This window comes from Musa acuminata, unplaced genomic scaffold (assembly GCF_036884655.1).
Source record: "Musa acuminata AAA Group cultivar baxijiao unplaced genomic scaffold, Cavendish_Baxijiao_AAA HiC_scaffold_1077, whole genome shotgun sequence".
Taxonomy (NCBI): domain Eukaryota; kingdom Viridiplantae; phylum Streptophyta; class Magnoliopsida; order Zingiberales; family Musaceae; genus Musa; species Musa acuminata.
The window spans coordinates 1,927,662-1,943,546 of NW_027021291.1; the positions used below are offsets into that span (position 1 = coordinate 1,927,662).

The 15,885-nt window shown below is 49.8% G+C and overlaps 1 protein-coding gene across 1 annotated transcript; it reads right to left on the reverse strand.

The window, feature by feature from the left end:
- Positions 1–7,395: 7,395 nt before the first annotated feature.
- On the reverse strand, positions 7,396–15,673 carry LOC135666270 (uncharacterized). Its single transcript, XM_065177836.1, has 3 exons — positions 15,662–15,673; positions 13,784–15,353; positions 7,396–7,580 (listed from the first exon to the last, which is right to left on the reverse strand). The coding sequence occupies exons 1-3, from the start codon at positions 15,671–15,673 to the stop codon at positions 7,396–7,398; spliced, it is 1,767 nt and encodes a 588-aa protein (XP_065033908.1).
- Between the last annotated feature and the right edge of the window lie 212 nt (positions 15,674–15,885).

Genomic DNA, 15,885 nt, shown 5'->3' on the forward strand with positions numbered 1-15,885 from the left:
CACTGAGCAAGAGTGGAGTCATCAATGTACTTCACGTAGCGAGCGATCTCATCCTCACTTGCCCCTTCTTCGGGCGTAGGCATCACTGTATCAAGGACGTACACGATTTTCTCCGCTGTGAGAACAATTCTCAAGTTACGGAGCCAATCCGTATAATTTGGACCAGTGAGGCGGTTGACATCAAGTATGCCACGTAAGGGATTTGAAAGCGACATTTTCTGAAAATAAAGATGTAGCAAAAATGAATAACATGCAGATTTTGCAAGAAATAAACTATCAAGATATGGACTTCTATCTTAATATGCTCCCACTATTTTACTAACGAGTCACGTGACACCCTCAGCACGTGAAACGGAAGTCTCCGGCAGACTTCTAGTGGGGATCAGGATCCAATCAGCGTCTTATTGTAACCTCGAGGGACTCGACCAATCACACTAAGCCTAAAAGGTAGACAACTCTTGCCGATCACAACTCGTGATTCCCGTCCTGTTCGGCCTCCGAATCACCATGGCCTCGAGGGACTCGACCAACCATGATGCTCGGTTAAGTCAACACCTTCGTTACAAGATGAGTCTGATTTGATGATATACCCTCGAGGGACTCGACCAAGCATATCATGCCCTCAGGTCACCGGTGACATCTCTATGTCATAAGCAAGATAGCGAATCGCGATATAGGTGAGTCTCGAGGGACTCGACCAACTCAACCTACACCGGGATTCGGTTCCTACTCATAACGATGGAAGGCCACGTGGGTCAATCTAATTGCCTCACGTTTACCGACTTAATATTATCGAGAGATGTTTCTATGATTTGGTCTCCTAATATGACATGTCACACATATGCATATTTAATATATATCTACATCGCATGCAAATATATATACATATCTAGTATGTGTATAAGCAATCACACCAGATGATCATGGACCACAACCTAATATGATTAGCCCGAGCCAGTAGGCCTAATCACTCACATCAAGATCTATGTGTGCAACGGTGCATCTCCATGCCTTGTGATCGTCCATCTCGTCCTCGTCGGTTCCGTCGACATCTTGATGCATCTCCATGCATCACGATCGTCCGTCTCGTGGGTCCCGCTATGGCATCCACGCTCCCGCTGCGCCTCCTCATGTGATTACAACTTAATCATAGGCACGCAGGCCCGACAATAAAACGAGAAATATAATGGAGGTTCGCAGACCTCAATAGTAATAATCACAAGTACACACATCACACGGTCCATGATCATCCGTCCACACATCATACATCACATGTATAAATAATCATCATCATGTAGGACTACTAGATAATAATAAAAATAATAATCAACTAAACCTTTTAATTAATTAATATTTTCTGAAATCAGGGATATATAGGGAATTTTTCAATTCCCTAAGGGTATTTTCATAATTTGGACAAAAGACAGAAATTAGAATTTCTCAAATTCCGAGGGGTAAAACTGTCTTTTGCCCAGAAAACCCTAATACCCTTTGCCCTTTTTTGTTGCTGCCGCCGCCGCCACCCTGCCGGCGGCGGCCTGTGCGGCGGGGCGAGGGCACTGCCCTCGCCTGCAGGCGGCACGCCCGCTGGCGGCGATGCCGCTGCGGGTGGGCGCCCCCTTCGGGCGCCGCTGCCTCCGCAGACGGTGCTGTACCGCCGGGCGGCCGCCCCTGTGGGGGGTTTCGCCCGCGGGAGCAGCGGCGGCAGGCGCCGCTTCCTTTCGGCGGCAGGCGCCACTTCCCTGCGGCGCCTCTGCCCGTGGGTTGCCAGCCCCGCCAGCAGCAAGCCTGCTGCAAGCAGACCGCCGGCCGGCTGCTGCAGGCACAGCGCTTGCGCATGCGCCGGCGCTGTGCTGCCTGGCTGCGGCTGCAGCTGCGGCTGCCGCAGCAGGTGGCTGCAGGTATGCAGATCGAGGGCAGCAACTGTAGCTGCCCTTCCTCGCTTTTGCGTCAACGATTTTGACGTCAATATTCTTCCTAAACACAACATACGCAGTTCAAAACCAATCATTCGCACGAACAACCTGGCTCTGATACCACTGTTGGGAAATCATAGGGGGGGCGACATCATATGCGCAGCGGAAGAACAAGAAAACAAAAATCCCCGATTCCCAAAAGGATGTTCATCGTCGTGCGAAGATTGGTGCGCAAAATCCGCAAAAACACAAAACTGCGTATAGAGATTGTGTTACCTAGGGAGATCGTATATCCCTGTTTCCTTGCAGATCCTTAGGAGAGGGTGAAGGAGGTCAAGCGTCCTCCTCTCTAGCGGTGATCCACACAGCAGGGTTGCGACGACGCTCCTCAAAACTCCAGGCCTACTCTGAGGTGGAGAGGGAGAGGAGAATAGGAAGGGCAAGCAAAGACTCTAGCCTATGAGGCTGTGAATCCCTCCTATTTATAGAGATCCCATGTCAAAACCCTAATGGGTCCTTCCCTAGTGGGTATTGGATCTGCATCCAATAAGACAAGGGCTCCGTCGGATATCTCATATCCGAACCTCTACTCATCGCAATGCCTACCATATGTGTGTGACCCTCTAGGCCCAATATCGAGCTGGCCGTGAGTCATACCTGTCAGAACTCCTTCTGACTGAGTGAATTATTATCTCTGTAATAATTCACTCGACTCATCGACTACGGAAGTACTAGGCCACTACGCCGTAGTCCCCAGACGATACAGGGGAATCCAATCCATTGGACCTGTCTGTCCTCAGTTACCATGTACCTATAGTCCCTCATCCATCTAATATCCCAGAGACCGTATATCGAGCATGGTGCTGTCAGACCCATACGGTTTCTACTCGAGTCTCGCTCTAATCGGATTCTCCCGGAGAACTCTTTCTCTCTCAACCCGAATGACCCTGGCCAGGGATTTGTCTGAGCAAGAGCACATAGGATATTCCTCTCATGACGCCGAGAGTGGATGATCCTCTATTGACACTCAATAGCCCTCGTAAGGTCGACTACCACTCCCAATGACCAGCTGTACTAGATCTGGGGACAGCCAAACCTATAAGTCTGGTATCAAAGAGTGGAGCACTCATACAGGACATCCTTGGTGTCTCAAGTCTAAGGACCAGATACACCACTAGGACTACGGAATCGCTGTCTGACAATAAGGCATCATCAACCATCCAGCATTCCGTAAGCGGATCAATCAGTGAACTCATTCTCCAATGAGCACCTGTACTGTATCCATAGTGTCCCTACACGAGCAGCTATGAGACCAGCTGCATCCATCATATGGACGGGTATACAGCACACCAGTCTATCCGGTTATCACGATGTCCCTCTCGAGTAACCTATGACTGGGATTATTTAGGATATGTGTTTAAAGGTGAATCGATCTCATTATCGTGATCTCATCACGATCCGATTCCCATTGCACAAATCCAAGGACATCACAATATATATGCATTTATGCAATAGTTATAAAGTGATATACGCCAAAATATAATAAGCAAAAAGATTCTGTATCAAGTCACACGTGCCATCACTCACGTGATTGGCTTGCTGGGCACCTATGACTAACAGATCTGGTTGTATCCTGAATAGGCGTCCATGAAAGAGAGGCGCGCGTGCCCTGCTGTCGCGTCGACCAGCTGGTCGATCTTCGGGAGGGGGTAGCAGTCTTTAGGACACGCATCATTGAGACTGGTGTAGTCAACGCATATCCTCCAGCTTCCATTGTGTTTTTTCACGAGAACTACATTGGACAACCACTGAGGATACTTGGCCTCTTCTATGAAGCTTGCCGCCAAGAGTCGGTCCACCTCTTCTTGTATGACATGTTGCCGGTCAGGTGCGTGGCGCCGGGGCTTTTGCTTTACCGGACGGGCGTCATGTGGGATATTGAGATGATGCTCCGCGACCTTGGGATCGACTCCCTTCATGTCCGATGGAGACCAGGCGAAGATGTCGGCATTCTCCCGCAAAAGACCGACGAGCTGTTCCCGTTCCCACTCGGGCAGCTCTGATCCGACCTTGACCGTCTGATCCGGCCGTGCTTCCCGTAAGGGGATGTCAACAGTGGACCCCCTCGGCTCTGGGTGAGGGGCCGGCTTTTTTGCCTCCCGGGGATCTTCTAGAGGCGCCTCTCCCCTGGTCCTTTTGCCCAATGAGACGGAGGTAAGGTAGCAGCGCCTGGACTCTTGGGGGCTTCCGGTGACTTCCCCGACTCCCTCCCGTGTCGGGAATTTGACGGTCCGGTAGTAGGTCGAGACGACGGCTCTGACCTTGTTGAGGGTCGGCCGACCAAGTATGGCGTTATAAGCGGTGGGAAGGTCGACCACTAGAAAAGTGGTCATGGCAGTCTTTGATTTCGGCGGGGTCCCCAGAGTCAGAGGTAGGGTAATGGCTCCCAGAGGTGATATCGAATCTCCCGTGAAGCCGGTGAGCGCCGAGCACATCGGGCTTAAATTTTCCCTGGCTAGGCCCAGCTTCTGGAAGGCGCCAAAGTAGAGTATGTCGGCCGAGCTCCCCGTGTCGACCATGATTCTTCTCACTCGCGCGTTGGCTACCCTGGCCGATATCACCAGGGCGTCGTCGTGGTGGGGCCGCTCAGTGGCTCCGGCTGGGAAGGTGATCTCGGGCTCAAGCTTGCTAGTCATAGGTGCCCAGCAAGCCAATCACGTGAGTGATGACACGTGTGACTTGATACAGAATCTTTTTGCTTATTATATTTTGGCGTATATCACTTTATAACTATTGCATAAATGCATATATATTGTGATATCCTTGGATTTGTGCAATGGGAATCGGATCGTGATGAGATCACGATAATGAGATCGATTCACCTTTAAACACATATCCTAAATAATCCCGGTCATAGGTTACTCGAGAGGGACATCGTGATAACCGGATAGACTGGTGTGCTGTATACCCGTCCATATGATGGATGCAGCTGGTCTCATAGCTGCTCGTGTAGGGACACTAGGGATACAGTACAGGTGCTCATTGGAGAATGAGTTCACTGATTGATCCGCTTACGGAATGCTGGATGGTTGATGATGCCTTATTGTCAGACAGCGATTCCGTAGTCCTAGTGGTGTATCTTGTCCTTAGACTTGAGACACCAAGGATGTCCTATATGAGTGCTCCACTCTTTGATACCAGACTTATAGGTTTGGTTGTTCCCAGATCTAGTATAGCTGGTCATTGGGAGTGGTAGTCGACCTTACGAGGGCTATTGAGTGTCGACAGAGGATCATCCACTCTCGGCATCATGAGAGAAATATCCCATGTGTTCATGCTCAGATAAATCCCTGGCCAGGGTCATTCGGGTTGAGAGAGAAAGAGTTCTCCGAGAGAATCCGATTAGAGCGAGACTCGAGTAGAAACCGTATGGGTCTGACAACACCATGCTCGATATACGGTCTCTAGGATATTAGATGGATGAGGGACTATAGGTATATGGTAACTGAGGACAGACAGGTCCAATGGATTGGATTCCCCTGTATCGTCTGGGGACTACGGCGTAGTGGCCTAGTACGTCCGTAGTCGATGAGTCAAGTGAATTATTACAGAGATAATAATTCACTCAGTCAGAAGGAGTTCTGACAGGTATGACTCACTGCCAGCTCGATATTGGGCCTAGAGGGTCACACACATATGGTAGGCATTGCGATGAGTAGAGGTTCGGATATGAGGTTCGGATATGAGATATCCGACGGAGCCCTTGTCTTATTGGATGCAGATCCAATACCCACTAGGGAAGGACCCATTAGGGTTTGACACGGGATCTCTATAAATAGGAGGGATTCACAGCCTCATAGGCTAGAGTCTTTGCTTGCCCTTTCTATTCTCCTCTCCCTCTCCACCTCAGAATAGGCCTGGAGTTTTGAGGAGGGTCGTCGCTCCTCTCCCTCTCCACCTCAGAGTAGGCCTGGAGTTTTGAGGAGGGTCGTCGCTAGAGAGGAGGAACGCTTGACCTCCTTCACCCTCTCCTAAGGATCTTCAAGGAAACAGGGATATACGATCTCCCTAGGTAACACAATCTCTATACGCAGTTTTGTGTTTTGTGGATTTTTGCACACCAATCTTCGCACGATGACGAACATCTTTTTGGGAATCGGGGATTTTTGTTTTCTTGTTCTTCCGCTGCGCATGTGATGTCGCCCCCAATAATTTCCCAACAGTGGTATCAGAGCCAGGTTGTTCGTGCGAATGATTGGTTTTGAACTGCGTGTGTTGTGTTTAGGAAGAATATTGACGTCAAAATCGTTGACGCAAAAGCGAGGAAGGGCAGCAACAGTTGCTGCCCTCGATCTGCATGCCTGCAGCCACCTGCAGTGGTAGCCGCAGCCGCAGCCAGGCAGCACAGCGCCGGTGCATGCGCAAGCGCTATGCCTGCAGCAACCGGACGGCGGTCTGCTTGCAGCAGGCTTGCTGCTGGCGGGGCTGGCAGCCCACGGGCAGAGGCGCCGCCACTGCTCCCGCGGGCGAAACCCCCCCACAGGGGCGGCCGCCCGGCGGTACAGCACCGCCTGCGGAGGCAGCGGCATCGCCGCCAGCGGGCGTGCCGCCTGCAGGCGAGGGCAGTGCCCTCGCCCCGCCGCACAGGCTGCCGCCGGCAGGGTGGCGGCGGCGGCAGCAGCGAAAGGGGGAAAGGGTATTAGGGTTTTCTGGGCAAAAGATAGTTTTGCCCCTCGGAATTTGAGAAATTCCAGTTTCTGTCTTTTATCCAAATTACGAAAATACCCTTAGGAATTGAGAAATTCCCTACATGTCCCTGATTTCAGAAAAATATTAATTAATTAAAAGGTTTAGTTGATTATTATTTTTATTATTATCTAGTAGTCTTACATGATGATGATTATTTATACATGTGATGTATGATGTGTGTACTTGTGATTATTATTATTGAGGTCTGCGAACCTCCATTATATTTCTCGTTTATTGTCGGGCCTGTGTGCCTATGATTAAGTTGTAATCACATGAGGAGGCGCAGCGGGAGCGTGGATGCGATAGCGGGACCCACGAGACGGACGATCGTGATGCATGGAGATGCATCAAGATGTCGACGGAACCGACGAGGACGAGATGGACGATCACAGGGCATGGAGATGCACCGTTGCACACATAGATCTTGATGTGAGTGATTAGGCCTACTGGCTCGGGCCTAATCATATTAGGTTGTGGTCCATGATCATCTGGTGTGATTGCTTATACACATACTAGATATGTATATATATTTGCATGCGATGTAGATATATATTAAATATGTATATGTGTGACATGTCATATTAGGAGACTAAATTATAGAAACATCGCTCGATAATATTAAGTCGGTAAACGTGAGGCAATTAGATTGACCCACGTGGCCTTCCATCGTTATGAGTAGGAACCTGTTAAGGGAAAAAATGGCAAACAGTCTCAGCTGCTCCAAATGACATCATGCACCTCGGAATTGATCAAAACGCTGACCGAGGCACACTAATATCCTGCAAAAGCCAGGTCCAACACGCTGACCGAGGTACATCCTGCAAAATCCAGGCCGAACACGCTGACCGAGGTCCAACACGCTGATCGAGGTACATCCTGCAAAAGGCAGGCCGAACACGCTGACCGAGGTGCATCCTGCAGAATACTCCCCTATAAATACCCTCTCATCCATTAGGAGAGGAGGAGGACACACTCACAAACCACACTTGTATGGAGGCATTTCGTCCTCCAAAACCCCCTCCACATCTTCCTCTAACTTGTTCGTCGGAGGGGTCGGGCCGAGCTTCCGACCCGACCTGTGTGCAGGAACGAAGACGAAGTGACCTCTTCCTGGCGCTGCTGCGGAGCTGCCGACCCGATCTACCGCCCCGAACGACCGATCCCGACCGGGAGACCCCGAGGGAGCTAAGCCCGAGATCCCCGACATTCCGAGCCCCAGAACCGAGCCGCGTCGGCCCCGAGGCCACGGCTTAAAAAGTTACTCACCGTAACAGAACCGATTCCCGGTGTAGGTTGAGTTGGTCGAGTCTCTCGAGACTCACCTATATCGCGATTCGCTATCTTGCTTACAACATAGAGATGTCACCGGTGACCTGAGGGCATGGTATGCTTGGTCGAGTCCCTCGAGGGTATATCATCAAATCAGACTCATCTTGTAACGAAGGTGTTGACTTAACCGAGCATCATGGTTGGTCGAGTCCCTCGAGGCCATGGTGATTCGGAGGCCGAACAGGACGGGAATCACAAGGAGTTGTGATCGGCAAGAGTTGCCTACCTTTTAGGCTTAGTGTGATTGGTCGAGTCCCTCGAGGTTACACTAAGACGCTGATTGGATCCTGATCCTCATTAGAAGTATGCCGGAGACTTCCGTTTCACGTGCTTAGGGTGTCACGTGACTCGTTAGTAAAATAGTGGGAGCATATTAAGATAGAAGTCCATATCTTGATAGTTTATTTCTTGCAAAATCTGCATGTTATTCATTTTTGCTACATCTTTATTTTCAGAAAATGTCGCTTTCAAATCCCTTACGTGGCATACTTGATGTCAACCGCCTCACTGGTCCAAATTATACGGATTGGCTCCGTAACTTGAGAATTGTTCTCACAGCGGAGAAAATCATGTACGTCCTTGATACAGTGATGCCTACGCCCGAAGAAGGGGCAAGCGAGGATGAGATCGCTCGCTACGTGAAGTACATTGATGACTCCACTCTTGCTCAGTGCTATATGTTGGGCTCTATGACTCCAGAGTTACAGAGACAACATGAAAAGATGGATGCCAGATCCATTCTCCTACATGTCCGCAAATTGTTTGAGGAACAGGGAAGGACTCAGCGATATGAGATATCCAAGAGCCTCTTCCGCGCTAGGATGACTGAGGGGACATCGGTTCAGAACCATGTCCTAAAGATGATTGAGTGGATAGAGAAACTCACAGGTCTAGGAATGGTCCTAGAGGATAACTTGTGTGTGAACATTGTGCTTCAGTCCCTACCAGATTCCGTTTCACAGTTCATAATGAATTTTAATATGAACAAGCTTGAGGTGACTCTCCCAGAGCTCCTCAATATGTTGAGGGAGGCAGAGAGTACTATTAAGAAAGAGAAGCCAGTTCTCTACACTGGTGAGACCAAAAAGAAAAGGAAAGCAGAAAGGTCCCTTAAGAAGAGAAAGGGCAAGGGCAAACCAGGTAAAGCAAAGGTTGCTAAGAAAGACCCAACAAAGGACAAAGGCCAGTGATTCTACTGTGGTAAAGATGGGCACTGGAAGAGAAACTGCAAAGAGTACCTTGCAGAAAGGGCGAAACAAAAGCTTGATGAAGCTTCAGGTACATTCATGATCAGTCTCCATTTGTCAGACTCTTATGATAACACATGGGTATTGGATACCGGTAGTGCTTATCATATATGCAATTCGTTGCAGGTTCTGGCAAGGCCTAGGAGACTAGAGAGAGGCGAGATGGACCTCAAGATGGGTAATGGAGCAAAAGTTGCTGTATTAGCTGTTGGCGAGGTCGCCCTACATCTGCCTAGTGGAGCTTTTATTGCATTAGATGCATGTTATTTTGTTCCTTCTATTATCAAAAACATTATCTCCATTTCATGTTTAACAGTTAGTGGATATAAATTTGTTTTTGAGAACAATGGTTGTTCGATATTATTAGATGATAAGATCATCACGAAAGGAACATTGCATAATGGTTTATTTATGTTAGACACCACTCCACATATCATGAATGTAAATGTGTCCAAAAGGAAACGAGATGAGTTGAACAGTGCATACCTGTGGCATTGTAGGCTAGGTCACATCCATGAAAAAATGATTCAAAAGTTGCTAAATGATGGATATCTAGATCCATTCGACTATGTGTCTTATGCAACTTGTGAGCCTTGCATTCGTGGAAAACTGACCAAATCTCCATTTAGTAGAACTGGAGAGAGAGCCAATGAGTTGTTGGAACTCATACATAGTGATGTATGTGGACCCATGTCAACTCATGCCATTGGAGGTTACTCCTACTTCATTACATTTACTGATGATTTCTCAAGGTATGGATATGTGTACTTAATAAAGTACAAGTCCGAGGCTTTTGAGAAATTCAGAGAGTATAAGAATGAGGTGGAGAACCAGACTGGAAAGAATATCAAAACTCTTCGATCAGATCGAGGAGGTGAATACTTAAGTACAGAGTTTACTCAGTTCCTCAAGGACCATGGGATATTATCCCAATGGACACCTCCTTATACACCTCAGCTCAATGGTGTCTCTGAAAGGAAAAATCGTACGCTATTAGATATGGTACGGTCCATGATGAGTTTCGCTGACCTACCCATCTTATTCTGGGGATATGCCCTAGAAACCGCATCTTACCTTCTGAACAGAGTTCTAACTAAGTCGGTAGTGTCTACACCATATGAGATATGGAAAGGGAAGAAGCCTGATCTTAAGGTTGTTAAGATTTGGGGCTGCCCTGCCCACGTTAAAAGACACAACCCCGATAAGTTAGAATCAAGGACAGAGCGATGCATATTTGTGGGATACCCCAAGGAAACTTGTGGGTATTACTTCTATCATCTCGAGGACCAAAAGGTCTTTATAGCTAAGAGAGCAGTGTTCCTTAAGAAGGAACACATTCTTGGCGGAGACAATGGGAGAATGATAGAGTTGAGCGAAGTTAGAGAACCAAGCTCAAGCACCACTCTACAGCCCGAGTCTGTTCAGGTACCTAATACACAAGTTTCAACTTTACGCAGGTCTGATAGAGTATCCCATCCTCCTGAGAGATATGTGGGACATATTAGAGCAGAGGATGTAGAGGATATTGATCCTCAGACCTATGAGGAGGCTATTATGAGTATAGACTCCGGGAAGTGGCAAGAAGCCATGAATTCTGAGATGGATTCTATGTACTCCAATAAGGTTTGGAACCTAGTTGATGCGCCCGAAGGTATTGTACCCATCGGTTGCAAATGGATCTTTAAGAAAAAGATCGGAGTAGATGGAAAGGTAGAGACCTATAAAGAAAGGCTAGTGGCTAAAGGGTATCGTCAAAAGGCAAGGTGTTGACTACGACGAAACCTTCTCACCCGTAGCAATGCTAAAATCCATCAGAATTCTATTGGCTATTGCAGCACACTATGATTATGAGATCTGGCAGATGGATGTGAAAACCGCATTCCTCAACGGGAACCTCGAGGAGGAGGTGTATATGATGCAACCTGAGGGATACGTGTCCAAGAACTGCCCAGATAAGGTGTGTAGGTTGCTTAGATCCATTTATGGACTAAAGCAAGCTTCCCGAAGTTGGAACATAAGATTTGATGAGGCAATCAGATCTTATGACTTCGTTAAGAACGAAGATGAGCCTTGTGTATACAGAAAGGTAAGTGGGAGCGCTATCACTTTTTTGGTGTTATATGTGGATGACATCCTCATCATTGGGAATGACATAGGAATGCTATCCATAGTAAATGCTTGGTTATCTAGAGACTTCTCCTTGAAGGACTTAGGGGAAGCATCATATATCTTGGGGATTAGAATCTATAGAGATAGATCCAAGAGGATGCTTGGCTTGTCCCAGTCCAGGTACATAGAAACCATTGTCAAAAGGTTTGGCATGGAAATTTCCAAAGGGCAAACATGAATATGATACCTTTTGCCTCAGCAATAGGGTCTATCATGTATGCCATGCTATGTACTAGGCCTGATATAGCGCATGCTCTGAGTGTCACGAGCAGGTATCAGGCGGATCCAGGCTTGGAGCACTGGAAAGCAGTAAAGTGTATCCTTAAGTACTTGAGAAGGACTAAGGATCTTTTACTAGTATATGGAGGTAATAGCCTTAAGGTTGAAGGCTTCACTGACTCAAGTTTTCAGTTTGATGTCGATGATAGCAAGTCGAATTCAGGGTATGTGTATACCTTGAATGGAGGAGCAGTGTGCTGGAAGAGTTCCAAGCAAGATACCACTGCTGACTCGACAATAGAGGCGGAGTACATTGCTGCATCGGATGCAACAAAAGAGGGAGTCTGGGTGAAGATGTTCATCACAGATTTGGGAGTCGTTACGAATAGCGAGAACTCGACTTCCTTATATTGCGACAACTATGGGGCGATTACTCAAATAAGGGAACCCGGGTCTCATCAGAAATGTTCTGAGGAGGTTCTAGCTTATAAGAGAGATCGTAACCCGAGGAGATGTAGCAGTGGAAAGAGTTCCATCCGAAGATAACATTGCAGATCCACTGACAAAGCCGTTGTCTCAGATTGTCTTTGAGCGTCACAGGGGTCTGATGGGGATCAGACACATAGGTGATTGGCTTTAGGTCAAGTGGGAGATTGCTAGTCATAGGTGCCCAGCAAGCCAATCACGTGAGTGATGGCACGTGTGACTTGATACAGAATCTTTTTGCTTATTATATTTTGGCGTATATCACTTTATAACTATTGCATAAATGCATATATATTGTGATATCATTGGATTTGTGCAATGGGAATCGGATCGTGATGAGATCACGATAATGAGATCGATTCACCTTTAAACACATATCCTAAATAATCCCGGTCATAGGTTACTCGAGAGGGACATCATGATAACCGGATAGACTGGTGTGCTGTATACCCGTCCATATGATGGATGCAGCTAGTCTCATAGCTGCTCGTATAGGGACACTAGGGATACAGTACAGGTGCTCATTGGAGAATGAGTTCACTGATTGATCCGCTTACGGAATGCTGGATGGTTGATGATGCCTTATTGTCAGACAGCGATTCCGTAGTTCTAGTGGTGTATCTGGTCCTTAGACTTGAGACACCAAGGATGTCCTGTATGAGTGCTCCACTCTTTGATACCAGACTTATAGGTTTGGCTGTTCCCAGATCTAGTACAACTGGTCATTGGGAGTGGTAGTCGACCTTACGAGGGCTATTGAGTGTCGACAGAGGATCATCCACTCTCGGCATCATGAGAGGAATATCCCATGTGTTCTTGCTCAGATAAATCCCTGGCCAAGGTCATTCGGGTTGAGAGAGAAAGAGTTCTCCGGGAGAATCCGATTAGAGCGAGACTCGAGTAGAAACCGTATGGGTCTGACAGCACCATGCTCGATATACGGTCTTTGGGATATTAGATGGATGAGGGACTATAGGTATATGGTAACTGAGGATAGACAGGTCCAATGGATTGGATTCCCCTGTATCGTCTGGGGACTACAGCGTAGTGGCCTAGTACGTCCGTAGTCGATGAGTCAAGTGAATTATTACAGAGATAATAATTCACTCAGTCAGAAGGAGTTCTGACAGGTATGACTCACGGCCAGCTCGATATTGGGCCTAGAGGGTCACACACATATGGTAGGCATTGCGATGAGTAGAGGTTCGGATATGAGATATCCGATGGAGCCCTTGTCTTATTGGATGCAGATCCCATACCCACTAGGGAAGGACCCATTAGGGTTTGACACGGGATCTCTATAAATAGGAGGGATTCACAGCCTCATAGGCTAGAGTCTTTACTTGCCCTTCCTATTCTCCTCTCCCTCTCCACCTCAGAGTAGGCCTGGAGTTTTGAGGAGGGTCGTCACAACCCTGCTGTGTGGATCACCGCTAGAGAGGAGGACGCTTGACCTCCTTCACCCTCTCCTAAGGATCTGCAAGGAAATAGGGATATACGATCTCCCTAGGTAACACAATCTCTATACGCAGTTTTGTGTTTTGTGGATTTTTGCGCACCAATCTTCGCACGACGACGAACATCTTTTTGGGAATCGGGGATTTTTGTTTTCTTGTTCTTCCGCTGCGCATGTGATGTCGTCCCCAATAATTTCCCAACAAGGCTCACGCCCCGAGGCTTCGTCGGGGGCGGTCCGGGCATAGGCCTTCCTGCCCGACATAGAACTTCCTCCGGATGCGGGGCCCCCGGCTATGACATCGATGTGTCGCTCAACAGGGCCCTCCGGACGAGGAGACTGCTCTTTGCTCGACCGGAGGTACTGGCCGAGATGGCCTCTGAGGATGAGCTCCTCGATTTGTCTTTTTAGCTCGTAACACTGCTCCGTGTCGTGCCCGTGCTGTCGATGAAATCGGCAGTACTTTGAGTGGTCTGCGAGCTCCCGCGGGTTCTTCATCGGGTGGGGGTCCCTGAGCAGCCCCTTCCCCCTTTCGTGTAGGAATATCTCCGTCCGGGAGGAGTTCAAGGCGGGAAGAGGAGGCCTTGGGTCAGGCCTGTCCAACTTTCGCCGGGAGGTGGTGGGTTGCTGGTGTCGGGGCGGCTCCGACTTGACCTTTCTGTGCTCTTCTCGCTTTCCCACCATCCAGGTTTCTGCGGCGATGAACTGGCTGGCCCGTTGGAGCATCTCAGGGACCGCAACGGGGGGCCTTTCCACGAGCGACCAGAAGAACCTGGAGGGTCGTAGGCCGGTCATGAAGGCCTGCATCAAGAGAGAGGGGTGAGCATCCGATAGTCCACGGATTTGCGTCGTAAACCGGTTCACAAAGTGAGAAAGGGGCTCGTCCTCCTTCTGGTTGAGCCCCAAGAGCAACGCCATAGATGGCTTCGGTCGGGAGTACGCTAGGAAGTTAAGCTCAAAATCCTTGGCGAGCTGGTCGAAGGAGGCGATGGTCCCTGGCTTCAGGCCGCTGTACCATGCGCGGGCTGGTCCTCGCAAGGTCGTCGGGAACGCCCGGCACATCAGGGCGTCTGAAGTCCCGAACAGCGCCATCTGGGCCCGAAAAGCGGCCACATGGTCCGCGGGGTCGGTTGCGCCGTCATACGCGTCCAGGGCAGGGAGGCGGAAGTGCGGCGGGATCGCCTGATCCTGTATCTCGGGGGTGAACGGAGATCCTTGGTGTCCGTCCGTCCCGGGTTCTCCTTTTGACTTACGAACCTCCTGTTGTACCTCGTCCAGCCTTTGACTGACGAGGCGCAGTTGGGCCCGTAGGGCGTTCGTCGAGTCAGCGGTCGGGGCCTCGGGCTCGGGGTGGCTCACCGTGTCCTCGGCTTCCCTGCTCCCCGGTCGGGTTGTGGGGTTTCGAGGCGAGCCCGGAAGTTCTGGGGGTGGTGCGTGGGTCCGGGCGAGAGTCTCCTGTTGCTGCGAGGGCCTCGCCGCACGCGGAGGGGTTCGTTGGGAGATAATGGTCTGCACCATGCTTGTCAGAGTTCGGACCTGGTGGGCGAGGTCATGAAAGGCCTCGGGCGACACTTGCGAGGAGTTGGCGGGTGCGCCGCCAGGGGGTGACAAGCCCGGGTTGTTGAACAGTCGCCAGTAGCGTTCTGACACCGCTGCGGGGCGTTCGTCGTGGGTCTCGTCACGCCGTTCCCCTAAGGCGGGGAGCTCCGCATTTGAGGATCCGCCGGGGTAAATTTGCTGATCGCTTGATATTTGGACGCCGGCCCTCCTTCTAGCGCCAATCTGTTACGGTAAATAACGTTCTGGCCGCGACTTTGGGGTTGACGCGGCTGGTTCAGGGCCCCAAATGCCTGGGATCGGTCGTGTCTCCCTTTGTAGGGCTTGAGATGGCGGATGCAGAGGGTCTTGCTTGAGAGCTCCGCCTTGACGAATCGGGTTGACGGTGGTCGGGTACCTGCACACAGGTCGGGTCGGTATCTCGGCCCGACCCCTCCGACGATCAAGTTAGTGGGAAGGAGTATTGTATTGGGTTCGAGATCCCCCTTGTGCTGGGAGCCGGGGGGGGTATTTATAAGGGGGGTTGATGTTACCTGATGGGCCATCCTGCCAGAGCATGACCGTACCTCTGACGGCGTCTGTCGCCGCCGTGGGCGTTGCGTGGAGAGCCGAGCTGCCGTAGGGTATGGGGGGTGTCAGCTGGCGCCTTTGACTGCCTCGGCCGGCCGTGATGGGTCAACCGAGGAGGTCGTTCGGGTACGGCGGGTATGAGTGCGTGTCGTGTCGTCGTTAATGCTATTTCTGGGGCAGCGCGTCG

Coding starts and splice junctions, on each gene's coding strand:
- LOC135666270 (XM_065177836.1), bottom strand. Junction 7,581..13,783: donor CCCCGACGAAGCCTCGGGGC/GTGAGCCTTGTT, acceptor AGTATTCTGCAG/GATGCACCTCGGTCAGCGTG.